This window comes from Mauremys reevesii, linkage group 20 (assembly GCF_016161935.1).
Source record: "Mauremys reevesii isolate NIE-2019 linkage group 20, ASM1616193v1, whole genome shotgun sequence".
In the NCBI taxonomy this organism is placed as follows: Eukaryota; Metazoa; Chordata; order Testudines; family Geoemydidae; genus Mauremys; species Mauremys reevesii.
In genome coordinates, this window is record NC_052642.1 from 6,840,161 (window position 1) to 6,859,884 (window position 19,724).

Consider the following 19,724-nt stretch of genomic DNA (forward strand, 5'->3'; position numbering starts at 1 on the left):
TGGATTGAAAAAGCAGATCCACTATAATTTTCAGAGACAAATCTCTGCAGTTTATCCAATCTACTATTTAAATTTCAGTACACAGCCCTCAATATACAGTAATAACCTAAATTCCATTTAGTGTTCATTTGAGCAGTCAGGATAAAGTCATTTCTTATTATCTCCCCACTGTGTAAAAAACAGCTTGAAGGTAGGAAGTCAGCAAGCATTTTCACCAAAAAGTAATTATTGTAAGTGACATTTTTACTGCTGGCATGCCATAAGGCGAACTGTGCATTTGGAAGGACAAGTTGCTGAAACAAAATGACAGGGTACTCTGTGACATTCCGACAATAACCCAAACATTATTTAACTGGCGGTTGGTTTGATGCACCACTTTTCATAATGTCCATAGCTCAGGCTTAGGTCCATACCAAACTAGTCATATTCAGAACAACAACATAGGGCACATAGCAGTGGGAGGATACAATACTCTAGTTATTTCTTCTATGGCAAATTATTATAGAAGAGGAAGACAGATAAATATCAACAAAGAATTATCTCACCACCTCCCAGAAGAGCATTTGATAGCTGAGAGCCTGTTTTTACCCACAGGTGAGCTGATGGGCAATAAACAGATTTGGACACGTTACCCAAGATCAAAGTGGCTCATACTGAGACTGGATTAGCTCCTAGTTTTTCCTGTCTAATTATTAGTTTGTATAATCTCTCCATTTTACAGATTAAAAACCAGAGTATGTTGGGCCTTCTCTCACTGATGTATCTTTAAGGCCTTGTCCATTTCCAAGTGAAGTCAACTGCAAGATTCCCACTGAGTTATGCATTCAGTTTTCTGGCATCTGAAAATTTCATGTAGAATTTGGTTTCCATTTTTCTACACTGTGATTTTAACTTCTGCATAGGAATTTATGTCTTCACGGGCGCTTCTAAAACACAGGAATGAGCTTTTTGTGCACCAGTGGTGAAATGAAACACAAGTTTGATCTACGTGAGTAATAAATCAGCGAAGCATTTGTGGCACAATACTACAATAAAGCACTCTTATGACTAATTAATAGTACTGATCTATGAACATTGAGTATTTTCTTAGATATAGTGTTTTAATGGATTTGTTTTCAATGAGTGAACCTTGCCTGTTTGCACATTAATATGGCTTATGAAAATAAACCACCTCTCTAGAGCCTAAATGTGTGAGAGAGACAATAATGTAAAGCAAGTATGTGTATAAATTCATGGTAGTGAATGCCAGCTATTATTAAGATTATAGATTTCCCTGGGTGATTGTTGTGTGGTGGTGGTGGTCGTGTTTACTGCAAATGTTATAACTGAAAAAAACTCTTATGTCTGAAACTTTCCAGGTTTGGTCTTGCCTCAGAGGTGAATTTTTGTGGGTGACAGAAAAAATCTGAAAAAAAAATCCCTTCAGCCATATTTGTGTGTTTTTAAAAGAAAAAAAAATCAATTTAATTCCTTTAACCAATAATTCAAAAATTACTTAATGAAAACAAAAAAGGCTAGGCTCATCCTGTGGCTACTACTACATCTTCATTACATTCTGCGAAAAAAAATAGAAAACAAAGGCCCCTGCCCTGCAAAACTCATGCTCATTAATGTGTCTAAGGTTACACATGTGCAGAAATGTTTGCAGAATTAGGGCCAAAGGTTGTGACCACTTGAATAAAATTACTTCTGAGCATCGGCAAGGGATTATACGATCTCGCCACAATTTTATGCTGCATTTTCCACACTTTTATGCTCCTTCCACACTTACATTTATATATGTTTTCAGCTGTGGGCACCTGAAAACCAGAAATATGTAGCAAAACTAGATGGAGTTCAGAAAAGAGCAACCAAAACGGCAGTTAGAGCCTGACATAGGGTGGGTTTCCAAAAGTCCTCAAGAGAGTCGGTACCCATCTCCCATTGGCTTTTAATGGGAACTGGGCATCTAACTTGATTACATACTTTTGAAAATTCAACCCATAGTGCCCAATATTACTACAAATTAAGTCCCTGCAGAACTCCCTTTGACATTATGTTTGCTAGTAGTGGTGCAGTTCCCAGTGAGTGAGCAGTGGTAAAGGCCCTATTGTAGATCAGGTGCAGGCAGTTTTAAATATAGTATTTCAAGAGCAGAGAAGAAAGTGTCACTTCCTTGGTCTCTACCATACCATCTCTATCTATATTTAGTCCCAAACTGCCTTAATTTATAACGTGATAGGGTAGCAAAGATGTCAGTTAGGCCGGTGCTCAGTGTAAATGAATGTTTTTATCACTGTCTAGCACCGGTACTGGCAAACAGTGAGAAAAGTTCAAGTTTATGTCTAGACTGCCCCGCAGTTTGGACTATACAGCATGGATAAAGGTGCTTCACTGTTACTCCCCGTGTGAATGCTGTGGATGCAATCTAAAAGGTGCCTAGTGTGTATTAATGCAGTCCTGTTTAAAGAGGACTAGGTTAATGTGAACTAGGTACCTTTTAGTTCACGCCTGCAGGATCCACAGGCGGGAGTTGGTGTGCATTCCTATTAATTTACAGGTAGCTTATCTAACTGGCTAAAGAATGCTTTGTCCACCCTATGACTTTAAATCAAATTTATAACCAGCCAGAAGCTTACTTGACTCCAAACATGATTTGTGTCCACACGCAGCATGGATAATATTTTGTTAGCAACTACAGCAGTTAACAGTGTTTTATCCTTACTGGGGGCTTAGGCTGACACATGGTTGCCTTCTTGTGTAACTGGTTCTTCAACGTATTTTGCTGTGGGGGCTATTCCCATGCTACTAGTTTGGCTAGTCTTCTGTTTCTCAAGACCTCTGTGAGTGTGTCTTCTAGGCCAATGCTTCTCAAAGTGGTGGTCCATGGACCGGTGCCCGTCTGCGAGCCATCGGCTGCCGGTCCATGGCGAGTTTCCTCATAAGAGCGTCAAATAGGATAAGAATATGGCACTGGTCCCTGGCACACTGGAAAAAAAAATTGACAGTCCCCCACATCTTGAGAAGCACAGTTTTGGCAATCTATGCACTATGGGGTAGCTGCCCACGTGTTCCCTGATGTGCTGATACAAAGAGTTATGCAGCACAGTAAGAATTTATATGCAAACATGGCTGTGAGGGAAGAGATACGGCACTATTGAGGTAAACCAAAACATATATGTAACAAGTTAAGAGGACTGGGCCTCTAACTGGTTACAAAGTTACACTTGTAGTTGCAGAGTTGAGGGGTCCTAAAGAGAATATCTGTAATCACCAACAATGGGCAGGGTGAACATCAAGGATGTAGAGAATTACAATATTTAAGCTTGTACTAATAAGGGTATAACTAGAGGTAATGGGACAAAATTAAGAAAAGAGAAATTTAGGCTATCAGGAAAAGCTTCTTGGCAGTGCTATTAGCCTGTGGAATTAGATGGCACTTTAAAAAAAAAGATTGGACAAAACTCCAAAAGATATGGTTTAAGGAACACTCTTGAACTGGTCCAGGGATGGACTAGATGATCATTACATTAATGCACTTTTTGAAAAACAGGGAAGAAAAATGGGGGCTTGTGTCGACATATAGCCAATCACAGTTTCTAGAACCACAGCTGAGATAATTTTACAAGATTATTTTTAAGATAATTATATAAATTAAAATTCGATTTAACACTCGCATCCTGGCACCACCAAACCCTCTTTAAAAACCTGATTTTTCTGTGTTACCATAGTTCACTACTTCTTCAGAAATCCATATTGATTTAAGAATACAGTAACTGTTAGAAATTATCTTCAATAATCTTATTAGTAAAGCAGCTTGTGTGTAGGAACAGTTTTATTAATGAGTTCCTGAAGATTAAACAAAAATATCTGTCATAAAAACATCCTACCAAGATGCCAAAAACAAAACTTGTGTTTAAATTGCCTTATTGAGCAAAGATTAATCATTATATGACAATAATTTTTCACCAATTCAATGCTTCTAAGAGGTCCTAACTTAGTTATTATTGTAACATCTTTGCTGATGCTCCAGCTGATGACCAGGTGGTTAGAGACTAGAACTCAACATATTATCACCATCATATCCGTTTGGTCCTCTCTCCACCTCAAGCTTCTTAACAAACTTAGGTAGAGTATGCAGGTGCTTCTATGACCGTGTTCAGTGTCTTAACCTCGTTTGCCCCTGGATATACAGCTTAAACCAGGTGCAACAGCATACATATGTCCAGTGTACATCCTGTTCTGTATTGAAGAATAGTCCCCCCTCACTAAACAATGTGGACATTAATTTGCTAGGGGCAAGATACTTGAGGGGCTAATATCTGGATTCTTTTTCTCATAAGAAAGGCCAACCCATCACCAGTCATATATGTTGGCATAGCAGATTGCTTTTCATCTTAACAGAAAACGGCTGAATGGACTGTCTCTGCGTGTTACTGTACTAAATGCAAAACCGTTCTGGAGGAGTACTGGCTAAAGTACTGAAAGAAAATGCCATTTACATTATACGCAACAATATTATAAAAGCTATTAAGGTACATTATTTTACACATCCACATAATCTCTCCATACTGCTTTACTTAATTTGTGATAAAATTGTTGAGAAAGGGTACTTAATGTAGGACAGTCAGTAAAAGTAATTTATCATCTTCCCGCTTCGGTGCTCACGTTATCAGCAAACTCATTTTCTGCATTCATCATGCAATCAGCCTATTATTTGCATATTAATCAGGCAGTGGACCATGAAAGAGCTGCATCCCAGCCAAATGCTGCACTATCTCAGGAGGAACACTCAGTAATTATCATACATCAGTGTTATGATGTGGTAATTGATTATAACATCTTTCTGTTGCCCCTGGGGAGTTCCACTGCTAACCCAGCTTCAGGCATTCTGTGCAGATTTTCTCTCTGAAAATTAGAGAAACCATTGCTGTCCTTTTACTAGATTTTTTTTTACCTTTACGATATGCAGTTTCAGAGCATTTCCAAGTTACCTTTAAAACAAACCAAAACCAAAAAACCTTCACAAAAAAAATAACCGTCTCAAAACAGAAGATTTAAAACACAATTGTGTTCATTTCTGCTCATCCTCTCTCTCTCTCTGAAGGTCTTATGGATTTTTAGGTGCTGATCTTGCTTACATAATACCAGTAAACAAAATGTTGCAACTTCAATAGATTGTAATTGTAAAGTTTGTACAAAGACAGTTTATCTGCTTTATTTAGGTACCAAATAACAGGCTAATTCTGGTCCTCTTGTAAAGGACAAATGAAACATCTGCCAGTTCCAACTTACTCTATTTTTAGGATATAAGTTCCAAAAGAGAAAAGGAGAGAAACAAATGTAAAACAAAACTGAAGTTACACTGAGACTAAACTAATTACTTGTTCATCTGTGTGAAGATACGGAGAGTGGGAAGGGGGCAGCTTCCATCACCTTTACACGTCCCAATATTTCCTTAGAAAGCAAAGGTGTAAAGGAGGGTGCTGGGGTGGAATAAGTATCTGAGATGTGGATCTGATGAAGTTTTTTTTAGGAGAAAGCAGCAGCTAGGATATGTTTTATAATGTTAGGATAGGCGACGGAGAAGTGGAAGGAACAAATTGCGAAGATAAATTTTGTTTTAAAAGGAATATTTTTATCATTGACTGATGGGAGATGTGCAGAGTACTGATGTCCAAAGGAATTTTGCTGGTGCTCTGCATCTCTCAGGATTATGCCTTTAAAATGCTTCAAATGGTGCTTATGTTATTCTGGATGTAGAATACACTTCTTAAAGAGGGACACAGGGTTTTAAATACTGTTTTTTTAAGAAAAAAATGTCCTTAAATTTATTATTAGTACCACTGTTGATCATTAAAACTGTAAGAATTTTAAATATCAAATTCACTTTATTGATAGATAGTCTTTGTTTAATTTTTGCATTTCACTCAGCTTGGACAATGAAAATAGACCAGTCAGTTTCAGTTTTCTTTATACTTGATTTCTAATCTATTTAACTTTCTGGCTCCCACACAGTAACACTGTATTTCAACATTTGGTCTGTAGGGGAACGATGACCTAGAAGGGAAACGGTTTCCATCAGAATTAAAATAAAATAATCATAGGAGCAATCTTCTGGATGATTATTTACAAAGTTTAAAAAAATCTCAAATATCTATCAAATTAGATTCGACACATACATCTTTTCTTTTCTTCCTCTCCATTGAAACAACAGGGACAGCCACAAGGTAACTTGGAGGATACTTAATTTTCCAGAAATTTTCAGTTTTCTCTCCTTGGAAATGATTTTACCAACACACAGCTCCTTATAATCTAAAGATGATTTAATTATTAGTCAGAGGTATAATCTGATACTTTCCAGCACAGAATGTTTACTTCATGTTAAGACGAGTTCCTGGGAAACATACCTGCTTTAAAGCTGCATCCTCATTATGGATTGGAAGCAATGACCTGTACATTTGGAGCATACACTTTCTATTCAGTAACTCAGGAAGGAAACAGTCCATTATCTGTTTTATGCAGCCAAAGCAAGGTAATTCTCACCCACCTCTACTAAAGTTGTAGTTTGCCTGTGTCCATGACCATAGCCAAAAGGGATGAAACAGATTAATACCCTCTTTCCCTCTGATAAGCACTCTTATGTGACCAATCCCAGAAGCCAAACCCTTGTAGCTTCCTATGAAGAGACATGTGCCTCACTTCCCTCCAAGCAACCAAAACCCCAACATGACTCCTCACCAGCAGACAAACCCTCCCATCGCTGAGACAAATGCCTGACCCCCAGTGATAAGTACCTTTCCTGACCTCTTTTGCAGCTGCCAAGCCCTCCAGACTCCCTCTCAATATAGAGGAAGGTGCCTGACCCTTCTTCCCAGCTGCCAAAACATCCAGAGCCCTATCTCCCCCCATCCCCAAGCTGTCAGACCTTCCGGCACCACAACACAAATGCTAAGGCATCCTTTATGTCAATGCTGCTTGCTGATTTAGGGTCAGTTACTCTTACATTCTGGTTTTCAAAATGTGATCATTCTTTCATACCCAGCTCCTCCTGGAGCTAGCAGCTAGCTGTAGAATCCACAGACTGTTTGTAATGAGGGAGGGTCAGAGGATCCAGGCTCTCTTATGACAGGGGGAAGATCCCGTCCAAAAAAAGGGATGAATGAGGAAAAAACATAGATGAGTGATTAAGAATATAAAGAAATTGAGAGAAATGAGTGTCTGAAGTCTATCATATTTAACAGACCAGATCTTCACTCTGAACTAAGCTTGGAAAGAATATGCACCATGGAGGTCACATGGTTTGGTTGATCTTAAAATACATTTGATCTAATGAATTATAGCAAACTATTCCAGAAGCAAAGATTTCATCAACAATTTTGGACTATTGCAATCCCTTAAATAAGGAACTGTAAGCACTATGCTGATCTAGAAAAATCTCAGTGCACTGACATATTGTGCTAAGTGGTACTTTTCCATAGCTGCCTGACAAAAATAGCAGTGGTAACAGTACAACTAATTAAACTTTTCATTTTCAAGCTTTATACAGATTCACTAATTAATTATGAGAAGCATCCTGTGAAGTAGGTATTATCTCAATTTTTACAAATGGAGAAACTGAGACAGAGAGCCTATATGACTTGCCCAAGTTTACTGAGGGAATCAGTGACAGAGACAAGTACTAGAATGCCCGAGTTCCTGGCTCCCAGTCTTGTGCTCAGACCATAGGACAGTGGATTTATGGAATCCACACAGCCTGACCAAAAAAAGAAAAAACATAGGTTGCAATGGATTGTGTGCAGATCTTCTAAAAATGAAGATACAGACCCATATTCACTATTTAAAATAAATTAAGATCAGCTTCAGGGTATTGCACGAGTTCCCTTTCCTCCACTTAAATAGGGAAAGAGTGTTGTCACCTAGTTACTGCATTATGTCTACAATGAATCTTTCCTTATAATGTTGGTGCTCATAATTACAGATTTTATAATGCCAAACACAGTTTTATATGTGTAAGGTAGGGACCACAATGAGGAGGGAATTGTGTTGCGGAAGTTTTGATCATTGTTTACCTAGTGCATGTGGATCCAAAATAAAAATGAGTGGGAAAGAGCTTTAACAGGTGAAATTCTAAGATAATGTGCATAAAAAAAGAAAAGATCAACATTTGTATGATAAAGGCATCTCCTATGCTAAAGGGTCTATGAAAAAGAATAGCGGGTAGAGTTTCAATAAAATCAATTATTTACTAAGCATCAATAATACACACACAGTACTATTGATACACAAAACAGATTGTGATAAAAGAACAGTTATAGAAAAGAAACATGAAACGAATGTTCTAGCAACGCTGTCCATGTTATACTAAGCGTCAACTTTGCACTGCATTTCAAGCTCCCAATAAAGTGCATTGGACAGTGATTCTCCTCGCTTTATTGATACTAGAAAAGTTACCAGGAAGGTTTTCACGGGCCAAATTATCAAGGAAATAGCACAGAATTGAATCATACACACAAGATAGACAGACTACAGCAGCTGCCCGTGTGAGGTGCCAGTTGATATCCGATGGCTTGAAATCAACACAAACTGGGGCCAATTACTTTACAGCTGCAATCTCAGTATGCACAAGTGATGTGGAAACTTAACCAATTTGCCTATTAAAATTACATTTTAGAGTTAGCACAAGGGGCTTGATTCTGTTGAGTTATCCATACAGCTCTAAGTAACTAACTAAACAATTCTATTCTGATCTGGCTCACACTGATAATAATGGCAGTAATATTTTTATTTTATTTTATTTAAACCAAAGTTTAAAATAAGTAATTGAATTTAACCTACTTATGTAAGGAATTCCATTAGTCTTATGACTCTTAGGTCAAGAGATCGCCCTTTCTTCTCCATCTTATTGGCCATAAAGTCATATTCATCAGAACCATTTCAAACCATAAACTTTGTTAACCAAGAATGCATTCTCACACAGAACCCCAGTATCTCTTGCTACAAGTAGTTATTAGCCTGTTTCACAGACGATAAAATCCAAATCTGAGATGGTCTCAGGAGCAGAGGAACCAACGTCCATGTATATTAGCACCTGGTTCTAATTATCAAAGTTCTCAATAGATTGGTCTGAGCTACCTACTGGAACACCTCCTATAACAGTTGTGCTCCTCTGCAACTACAAAGCCATGCACAATAAAGGTAAGAATCATGAGAAATGAGGACAGAGCTTTTTTCATGACCAGCTTGAGGCTATCAAACTCCTTCCCTCAAGAGATCAGAATCTCACTGCATCCAGAACAAAAGAGTTAACACTCATATCTTTGCCTTAGTTTTCCCACAACAGTAATTAAAACAAGACCGAAAACAATATCTAACAACTCTGTTGCTGTGTAATAGGGAGATTGACCCAATCCACAATTAGCTACCTGTTAGCGTCTGCTATTGAAAGATAACACCGTGATGAGCATGGTATGAATAGAGATAGATCAGATATCTGGCTTTCCTGTCATTCTGCAATGCACGTACTACTATCACGTCTGGAGTAAACTTTATACTTGTCTTCAGATTTTTCCATATTTCTTTCCCAAGGGATGATAAAGATTAATCATCCCTTGTTACATATTTTTTTATTTTGAAAAGAAAGGTTTTATGTAATATTTCAGTAGATCTAAATACAGTAGATCTTTGGTTTTTAAGTCACTAGGTGATGTGCAATTACCTCAATCAAGATTTTGATTTAAAAAACAAGCTTTAATTAGAGCACCCCATTTTATGCAGCTATAATCCTTCCTTCAATTTCCATGAACATTACTACTGCTAAGCAGCATGAAGTTCGGAATGATAGATGATACTCAGAAAGGAAGACAAACAAAAGGGAAATTCAAAATCCCCTGAGATCACCCGCAGCTGTACTGACAAATGAAGATTTCCACATTAGGTCAAAAGAAGACCCTAACAGAAACACGCACCAAAAAGACATGTAAGTCTTTAATGTAGTATATGGATACTATATGACCTTCACAAAGGATAAATACAGAAGTGAATTAAAAACTGCCAGACTAGGTGGAGATGTGGAGCAGTGGAGCAGAACCTCACACTAACTCATCCAAACTTCCTGAAGGAAATAACTGTTAGCTACTAGCTATCCTCCTGGGAACCCATAAGTTGGTCTGATTGCAATACTGTAGGTCAGTATTTCAACCCATTCTTAATTACTGTTAGGGACCAGAAAAATGATTAATAAAAAAAATATAGCCTTTTCCCCCTTCCCTCCCATTTGAAACCCTACTCGTTTAAAATGACCTGTTAAATGTATTATTTATGATATTTTCTATGTTTTCTTAAGTATTTATATATATTTTTAAATTAGAATAGTGACTGGTGTTGAATGAATGCTACAGAAAAGTAGCTATTGCATACTTTCATGAGCAGCACTGTAAAAATGCCTCAGGAAATTTACATGTTCTTTAAATGCTTGTAGGTAAGTAACAATAGCTCTGTGATTGCAAAGGCTGTTTCTAATTTTATTCATGAAGATTTTATTTTCATGGTTGGTTTTAATGCTGACATTTTGCCTTTATTTATTCCATTTTCATCTAACTCCTGGGGAAAATTTAGAGAATTTCTCAATATGAGAAATAAATAAGTTTAGAACCACAATTGAGGACGAAAAAATATACCAACAAATAAGGCAGTTGCGGTATGTAGATCATATTACAAATGAAACGCTTCTGTTTTACAGCCTAATACATCTCACTGTAAGAGTCTCATAGTAAGGGAAATGGTGGAAACCCCATTATTTAGGACATTTAACCTAAACTGGACAAATTATTAGAAAAAGGTTCTGTGTTGCAATTGCAAGGAGATGGGCAAGATGATCCAACAGGTCCTTCCTTTACATTCTGAACTGCTGTAAGTCTCTCATTTATAGCATTTATAGCACCTGATCATCTTACAGCCACAGAACCCAAGTATTTCTCTCGCCTGGAATACGGTATAAATGGCTGACATCAGTTAACTGTATCACTGGTTAAACGGTGTGCGTGGGTAGAGTTTGGTATCTAACAGCAGGAACACAGCTGCTTTATACTGGGGCTCCCTACTGGTCATCCTCAGAAACATCTTTAAGCAATTCACTTGCATTTTGCACAAGTCTCTGTTGTGTTTTAGTGAAGGGGTGGGAGGGTGAGCTGCATATTTAGCAATCTTCCTCAACTTTAAATTAGAAAAGCTGGTTTAGAACCACAACTGAGGGTGAAAAAAATATACCAACAAAAAAGGCAGTTGAGGTATGTAGATCATATTACAAATGAAATGCTTCTGTTTTACAGCCACTGTCACATGTCAAATTGATAAACTATGGTAAAAAATAATACAGAGCAAATGATCTCAGATCATAGTCTTCCAGCCTAATGTATCCTGTTAAATGCTCGCATTTTCAAGATCTGCCATAGTAACAGAGGGGATGAGGAATTCACTGTTAATAAAAACCCTGAAGGTGCTCCTGCATGCTATAACAACAAAACACAAGAATCTTTTGGGCATCAAGGCAGCAGAAATAGAATAAAATGTAGAGAATTATTGTACACCAAAGCATTTGAAGCCAGTTGATTACCTGAGCTTGCACATCCCTGCTGTAGGGAATCCTGCAGCGATGTCACTGAGTGGAGGACTAAATAAGAGAGAACAGTAAAGTCAGGGAACAATAAAGGAGACTCTCAATCCACCAAACCAGGCAATAACTCCAATTCTAAACAAATTTAACAATTAGTCAAATGTTGATCTCAGTTACAACCAAGTAAGGGCAAAATCTGTCTTGGTGTTACTAAAAATAACAACTAGATATTTGGTACTTCTAAACAGCATAATGAAAACAATGGTAAAAAACAGAATTACAACCACTCTTTAAAACTTAATTCTTTTATCTGGTTACAAGAATCAGAGAACTTTAGAAATATCCTCCTCAACAAGTAATTCCTATTAAAATGTGACTGAATTTAACTTTCACATTTTTCTAGCTCTATCCAAAGTTGCTTGATTTATATGCTGTTATTTATGCATAAACACCGCTATTTTAATTGTTAACTCATCATCTCCTGCTTAGGAATTAAGCAGAAACTAATCCTTCTGTGTAAAATCCCGGTGAGTCCCTTAACAACAGGTTGTGAAGTCGAGGTGGGCAATTCTACTTATACAAATGGCAGAGCTAACGTCAGAAAAAACTCTTGCTTACTGCAATTTAAAAATAATTCCTCTCCTTCAATGCAAACAACATAGTGGAATTTTAATTACCTTGTCCTTGTTGCTGGCCTTGTGCAGGCAGGACACACTGTCCCAGCTCACCATTCAACCAGAGCTGCATACGAATAAATGGTTCTCGGCCTTTTTGCGTCAATTTACTCCATGGCTTTGGCCTGGAGAGCATGTCACTGACACTCCCTTGGGATAGGCCCAACACCTGAAATGAAGAAACCAAGAATGGAATATTAGCGTATTTAATTTAGGGGTGGGTAACTTCTGTGATATACTTACCACCAGCATATTGCTCATGTCATGTGTATATTAATCATTTACCAGAAAGCACAGGAGTAACTTTAATTACATATGCATATTTTGTAAGTAAATGGAAATTTTGTGTGTGTGTAAATATTGAGTTCAGGAAGGAGTATGCGTTTTTCCTGCAAGAGCAAACACCTGCAAGAGCACAGGGAGCTGCATAATACACTGTATGATGTAATGTCATCAGTTCTAACGGGAGAATCACAGAGACCTGGTCCTAGCAGGTAAATAAAAACAGGAAACCATTTTCATGTATTTTGTTTTAAAATAAACATCCTTGAAACTTTCAAATTTACCCATCAATTGTGCTAATTATTTAAATCTTGAACAGCTTCGTTTTGTACACGTTAGCTCATCTTTAACAATTAATTGCAAGTGAATACTGTCATACTGTAGCCATTAAAACTACAGGAGAAATGTAGATAGGCAGAATGTAATTAGCTGACCTGGAATTCAGCCAGGACACTTGAGTTTAACATCCATTGTTTTACGAAAGCTCCATAGAATATCTAATGACCCCAAGTGGTCAAGCTCTTAGTTTTACGTCTTATTTGAAACATGGTTCTTGTAGTAGCATAATGTACATAGTATCCTGCTGGGACATTGATTCAGTACCGAATCAGAGGGAATAATGCCACCTGCTGAATCACCAACACCACTTCCTGTAGCTTTAGATGCTCCTTGGTGGTCTTCCATCCAAGTAATGACTCTGCTTAGCTATGAGATCTGAGACCATCAGAACTCGGAGTGTTGTAGCTTCAAAATGCCACATTCTACAATATGTATATGTATCACCAAGGGCTCACTTAAAAAAGATACTAATGCTAACTGGAAGGCTGGACACTTAGGGGCTGAGCAATGACTATATAAAGAATTCTTAACTAAAAATATAAGACTGAAGAGCAGAGAGTTCCAAATCCCCTTATGTTATTTTTAAATATTAAACAAGAAATTTCAGGTTTCCAGAGTCCCTTAACCTTCATTTACAAAAATCTGTTAGATTTACTGATCTATGGCAAGGATATTTCTCAAATATTCCATGAGTTCACTTTAGCACAGTGGTCCCCAAACTTTTCAGGGTCACCAGCCCTTATCCCATCCACGCACCCCTACTTACTCCAGGTGCCAGAGCCGCAGCTCCTGCAGGGGGGACGGCGGGGGGGGGGGGGGAAGGGACGGGACGGACAGACTGGGGCTGTGGGGCGGGGGGTGTCTGGCCGGGAACGGAGCTGTGGTCAGGGGCCAAGGTTAGGGCCATGGCAATGGGCTGAGGCTGGGAGCCGGGATTGCGGCTGGGAACAGAGCGGGGCTGGGTGGTGCTTCCTTCTCTTCCCCTTCCCCTCCCAGTGGAGGCTGACATGGGCCCAGCTGCTCCCCAAACTTTCCTCCGTGCCCCCCTAGGGGGGTGTGCGCCCCACAGTTTGGGGACCACTGCTTTGGTGGATATTAAATATCGTGTCTCAATATATGTTCCAACTTAAAATCAATGTAGCTGAGGAGTGACACAGAGATTGCAACCACATGCAATATTGTTGGGGTCCATTTGTTTTAAATGAATGGTTTATATATGACTGTGTTCTGCTTCATGGGACAGGGCTACCAAAGCTCCTCCAGGAATTAAAAACAGAGAGTGATGATTATGCAAATCAGGCAGATTGTCATTTTCCCCTCCCCCTCACCCCAAGAGGTAAGTGAAGTCTCCGGGGGAAGCTTGCACATAATAGCTCAAACTAGATTCCCCGGAGACCAATGACAAAAAAAGGACTTTTTGATAAATAGCCTGAGTTTAAACTGACTCAGGGCCATCTTTCTGTTCCAGCAAATGGACAGGACGTTCTGTCTAGGTGTGGGGGGAGGGGGGGGCAATCCTTGTGGAAGGGTTAGAAGGAATAGACCAACTAAGCCCTCGTAAGACTGACGGGTGACCTCTGGTTAGCACATAGAAAAAAAACGTACTAAAACAGTAAAAGTTCCTGCATTGCGTGCATCTTAAGAATAAATGGGCTTGATTATAAAGAGCTGTGTAGTAACTTGTAACTACAGGCAATTATACTGTTCATAACCTTTACAGAGAAAGGAAAGTGGAGATCCTGGCCTGTTTAGGTAGCCTGGCTTGCTGAGAATATTACAGCATAGTAAAGGAACTGGGCAGCCTTGGTCTCTGCCCAAGAGGTGATGATTGGAAGCCAGAAACCGTTAAGTGGGTGCTCTTGGTGGACCACAGAGGGGGAATGCACATGCAGTTGCCCTGAACTGTGAAAAGAAGAAATTAGCTTTGTGTTCTTACTGTAAGCTATTGAAGAAGCTTTTTGTATAGAAGGTAGAAGCAGAAAATCTGTGAAATTTAATAAGACACGACTCATACCTTTCACTTGTAAATATATTTTGTAACTACTGAATGAAAAAGGTATGTTGAGACTTTATGTGGCAGATTCACATCCCTATACATAAGAATATAGCGCTACATGTTTAAAGTAATAGTGTAATGAAAAATCAGTTCTTTACCTTTTCCCCAAAGATCCTTTGGCAGATGCCATTCTTTGCTAGCTTTTCTTTGACCTGACGAGTTAGCTCTATTGTATCCACTTCCTGGTACATATAAATCTCATACTGCTCAGGTGTCAATGGAGGAACTGAGGGTTTGGATGGCTTTGATATAGGTACAATAGGAGAGGAAGGAAGGGGGCTATTTTGTGGTGTCTCACTGCGGCTTGCCCCAGTCATGCTCAATTCAGAGCTCTGGGAATATGGAGATTCAGCATTTGGCCACTCCTTCCAGTATTCTGAAGAGGATGGTCCTTGGAGTTGGCTACGATCTGACCTTGTCTGGCTGCTGACCTTTTCTTTTCCACTGCTGGCTTCCTCGACCTTTGTATCTTCAGAAAGAGTGGTATTTCTTCTGTCATGCTGAACAGTGTTCCACCAATGGTCCTTCCAAACACCACCACGTCCCAATTCATTTTTAACATGCCTCAGCACACCCTGTGCAGAATCAGTTATTCCATGAAGCTCTAAAACTGGTGTTTCCTGGTGCTCCTTTTTTAGCCCAGAGAGGTTCTGCAATGCAGATATATTAGAATCCATGACAGTAGAATGTTTCTTCAATGACAAGGCCAATGGAGAATAACTGGAAACCGAAGACATTGCAGGTGTAGATATTAGTTTTGGGGACAAGATGGAAATGTCTGCTTGAGACAAAGGTGTTGTTTTTAAGGCAGGTTCAAGGGCAGCCTGCTGTGCTTCCATTTCACGTCGGGCTTGTTGCAGAATGGATCGAATGGCCTCATCAGAATTGCCACTGCTAGATGCAGAAGGTGGCTGAGCCGGCTCAGCTGTGAAAACAGACCAAAGATGAACTGTAACACTTTTTATATACACATTCTTCTAACTTCAGTGCCACTGTAAATGTTTCCTAACAAACCTGTGAGGGAACAGATGGTCTGCAGTACATTTCTACATATATATAAAATCAGATTTTCTCTAATTAAAGAAGCCAGTTTTCAAAGTTAGGCCCTGGAAAATATTTGCAGCCACACATGCACACACAGACACCCAAACTACATATGTATAACTGATATGTGTTGCAAACATTTGCAAATATATAGCTTTGAAAAACAGGCCCTCTCTCCCCTCAGCAAATGTATACTTCCCCAAAAGTGACATTAACATGTCATGGTCCCAGCTACATTTACTTAAGCATCTGGTTCTCTGTCTCCCCAAAATGAATCATGCACAAACAAAATCCAGGTCACCTGGCTGCACTGCTAGTGTCCTGTTACAACAAAAATAATCTGATAGGGTTAATCATTCTACTACCCAAAACAGAACTGGAAATTTAAAAACTTAAGGACTTTTACAAATAACTTAATTCTTTTCTTTCCAGGGCTGCCCAGAAGGGGGGGGGAGGGCAAGTGGGGCAATTTGCCCTGGGGCCCCCACAAGAATATAGTATTTTATAGTATTGCAACTTTTTCTTATGGAAGGGGCCCCCTGAATCCTCTGGGCGGCCCTGTTTTTTTCCCTGACTATTCAGCTCTCTCTCTCTCTCTCTCTTTTTCCAAACCACTGAATGAAAGGTCACTAAAAAACACGATTATTCAACAGTTTTCAAAAGTAAGTGTGATGTTCAGCCATAGTGGGCTGCATTGCCAAGCAGAAGCTTTCGAAGAACTCTTGATCTCTACTCTGTATGGAGCCCATGGGCATCAAAGAAGAGACTAAGAGTCCAACTGAAGGGTTTTGGTGGTGAATTAGTGCTGATATGGCCTTCCTAAGCCAATGGATGCAGCAGCAGAGGTTGGAATTCCAGAGGACAGTCCCAGTGTACTCTTCTCCAGGGTCAAGAGATTTGGTAAGGTGGTCCTGCATTTGGATTTACAGCAGTCTCCACTGAAACCTCAGTTGAAGAAGAATTCCAAGGCTTAAAAATCCCATTATGGAGGTTGGGCAATGTGATGCACCTGATATGACTAAGGGAGCTGTGCACTTCAAGAAGTGGCCACAAATGAAAATAAATAGGATTAATACAATTATGCAGATTATCCTATAATAATATTGTGTGTCATCTATGCATGTTTTCATTCTGCCACCTTCTGTCCCTTCTTCTTCATGCCCACAAAATTAATCAGAAATAAGAACAAGGGAAAAAAGTCAACAGGGATGCCTCTTCTGCTTTATCTAACTATTTCTCTCATAGGAAGTTTTAGGCTTAATTAATTAATGTCTGCAAAGCACTCTCAGATCCTCATATGAAGTGTGTTGCAAAAGAATATAGTAATTAATCTGTTTTAAATTACTGTATCTAGTCCACATTTAGAAATCTAGTATCTTATTCAGTTCACTAAAAACATCTTTCCATTACTCCCGCAGATATTTTTTTGCCATGTGATTTGTTTTAATTTGGAAGCTGAATATCCAAAGTAATAAACCAACATTTATTTCTAAAAATGAAATTTAACACAAAGCACTTTCTAGTGCAGCGCCAGCTCCATAAGTGGATACGCAGGATTGGAGAATTAGTTAAAAAGTTTTGATAGCTGTCAAATGAATGGAAAATTACAGAGTGGGAAGATAACCTGGACAGGCGCATTGGAAAAGGAAACACTGTTTGAACTGGCATGACCATTTTGAAGTGCATTTTTAAAATCAGAAAATGGAAAGCAAATAAGCGCCAAGGAACAATTTACATCATGAAATAAAGCCCTGTAAAAGTCAGATTCGGGACTGATTATGTTATAATCCCAATTCATGAAAAATATGACTGGGCTAGCAGGGGAGTAGGAAAGATTAAATCACCAACCACGGTGGGTCTTTTGATGTTTGGTCAGATTTGAGGAAAAGAGGGACAGGAGCTGTGAGGCCAGTATTCCCCCTCCTACGAGGTAGGAATGGCTCTGCCATTCCGGCATGCTGGCCAGAAGACGTGGATCAGTGCAAGGGAGGAAGTATGCGGTGCAATGTAAAGGGTGTCACAATTTACTTTCCCCCGGAGCAAGGCAAGAGCAGGAGAGGAATTGTGACTTTATCTAAAGGTTCCATCTAGCACTAAGGATATAAAGTAAAACTGAATATGTGTTATACACATGAACCCCTCCTCACTCCAAAGAAACTGCTCTGCAAAACATATGTTCAAGATTTTAAGAACATAATTAACCGACCAGAAAGCTCATGATAATTGTTTTAATTAAATTCTGAAGTAAAAGGAACAAGAGACAAAGTGAGCCTGTACCTGTTTTCTGTACTTGCAGCTCCCTTTTGGCTTGTTCTAGAATGGATTTGATGGCTTCATCAGAGCCAGTCTCTGTGGTTCGGATTCTTGTGGTGATGTTACCTGAAGAGAAGAAGGAAACTAATGACGTTAAGCAATCTTTTTAGCAAACATTGAGTGTAACACCTGCAATTCATTCTGAGAACAGTTTGCAGAGGTGCTTGTAAGCACTCATTAGGAGGATTTTAAGATTTATTGACCTTCACTAGTACTGGAAACTCCATTCTTTTCAAGAAATTTTCTCTGCTTGAAAATACATGGTATATTACCATTCAGCAGCAGCTACAAGATAATTTTAATATATAAACAGTAGAAGAATCAGCAGGTCATGTACTCGCTCAGTGTCAAGTACTACACAAATTGTACTATCCAGCAGGAATTTAAAAAAAAAACTTTAGTCTATTCCCTTCTTTGGGGCAGCTAAAAATGTGATGGCATGAACCACTTATAAAATATCACGTTAGCTGGTTTGACCCTGTATGGTATCTGAGTACACTGTACATTTTATTCCAGACTGGAATCTAAAATAGAGAACATTGAATAGAAGAAAGCAATATTTATTCTAGTTTATTTTACCTCTCCAGGATGTCAAAACAATAGGAGAAATACATTTTTAAGTGTAGATATAACCCTTAAGATATTCCCCAACAATATGAGGCTTATTTCTTGTTTTTCAAGCAAAGAAAGAAAGATAGAAAATTCCTAATGATTTTGAAGATTACTTTAGTTTAGTGCATTTTTCATCATGTAGTAATGCTCTATAAATGATCTACATATATCACTAATAGGAGCCATATTTTCTACCAGAAACAAAACAACTCTTTTAGGGCGGGTTTTCTTTTATTTTTTGTTTTGCCATTTTGCTAAAAGCAAAATTCTGTCATTGGTCTGAAACAAGGCAAAAAAGTTGATACTTAAATAGCAACTCCTACTTCCTCAATTAGTAGTTTACTATTCTGATCTTCAATGATACCTTTGTCCAGGCTTTTTCATATATTATGCTAAGATAAGTTCTACACCATTTTAACAGCAACATGTCAACATGTACTCAAAATCCTAGGAGAAGGATACCCGTAATATAGACGGAATACTTTTTACCTATTTGTGAAGGAATTACTTAATACTGGGTAACTTTCTTGCTTGGATGCCACAAGGAAGACAGCCAAACAGTATCTAAAAGGTTTTCATTATTTGTAATGCCACTTCTATCACTTATCTCTTTTTATACACATACATATTTGGATGGTGTATGGAGAAAGTATCCAAAACATGTCAAGTTAGTATGGTAGTGGTGGAATTAGAAAAAGTAAAGTGTTCTTCTAACCCATGGTTTGTTTTATACTTACTGTTTTTCCATCAGATTCCAGGCCAGAATCAAACTGCACAGTTTTAAGGAAACACACAGCTAGAGCACACTCCG

At 38.6% G+C, this 19,724-nt stretch overlaps 1 protein-coding gene across 36 annotated transcripts in view; it reads right to left on the bottom strand.

The window, feature by feature from the left end:
* Positions 1 to 19,724, bottom strand: part of CUX1 (cut like homeobox 1) — a 399,391-nt gene that overhangs the window by 89,986 nt on the left and 289,681 nt on the right. For 33 of the 36 annotated variants that reach the window (XM_039508398.1, XM_039508397.1, XM_039508408.1 and 30 more), the window contains 4 exons: positions 18,266 to 18,367; positions 15,043 to 15,869; positions 12,271 to 12,436; positions 11,594 to 11,650 (listed from right to left, as the gene is read on the bottom strand). The exons of the other annotated variants lie outside the window; for them this stretch is intronic. In XM_039508398.1, the coding sequence (XP_039364332.1) occupies positions 11,594 to 11,650; positions 12,271 to 12,436; positions 15,043 to 15,869; positions 18,266 to 18,367 (1,152 nt within the window). The remainder of the gene's footprint in view (positions 1 to 11,593; positions 11,651 to 12,270; positions 12,437 to 15,042; positions 15,870 to 18,265; positions 18,368 to 19,724) is intronic. 36 annotated transcript variants of the gene reach the window in all.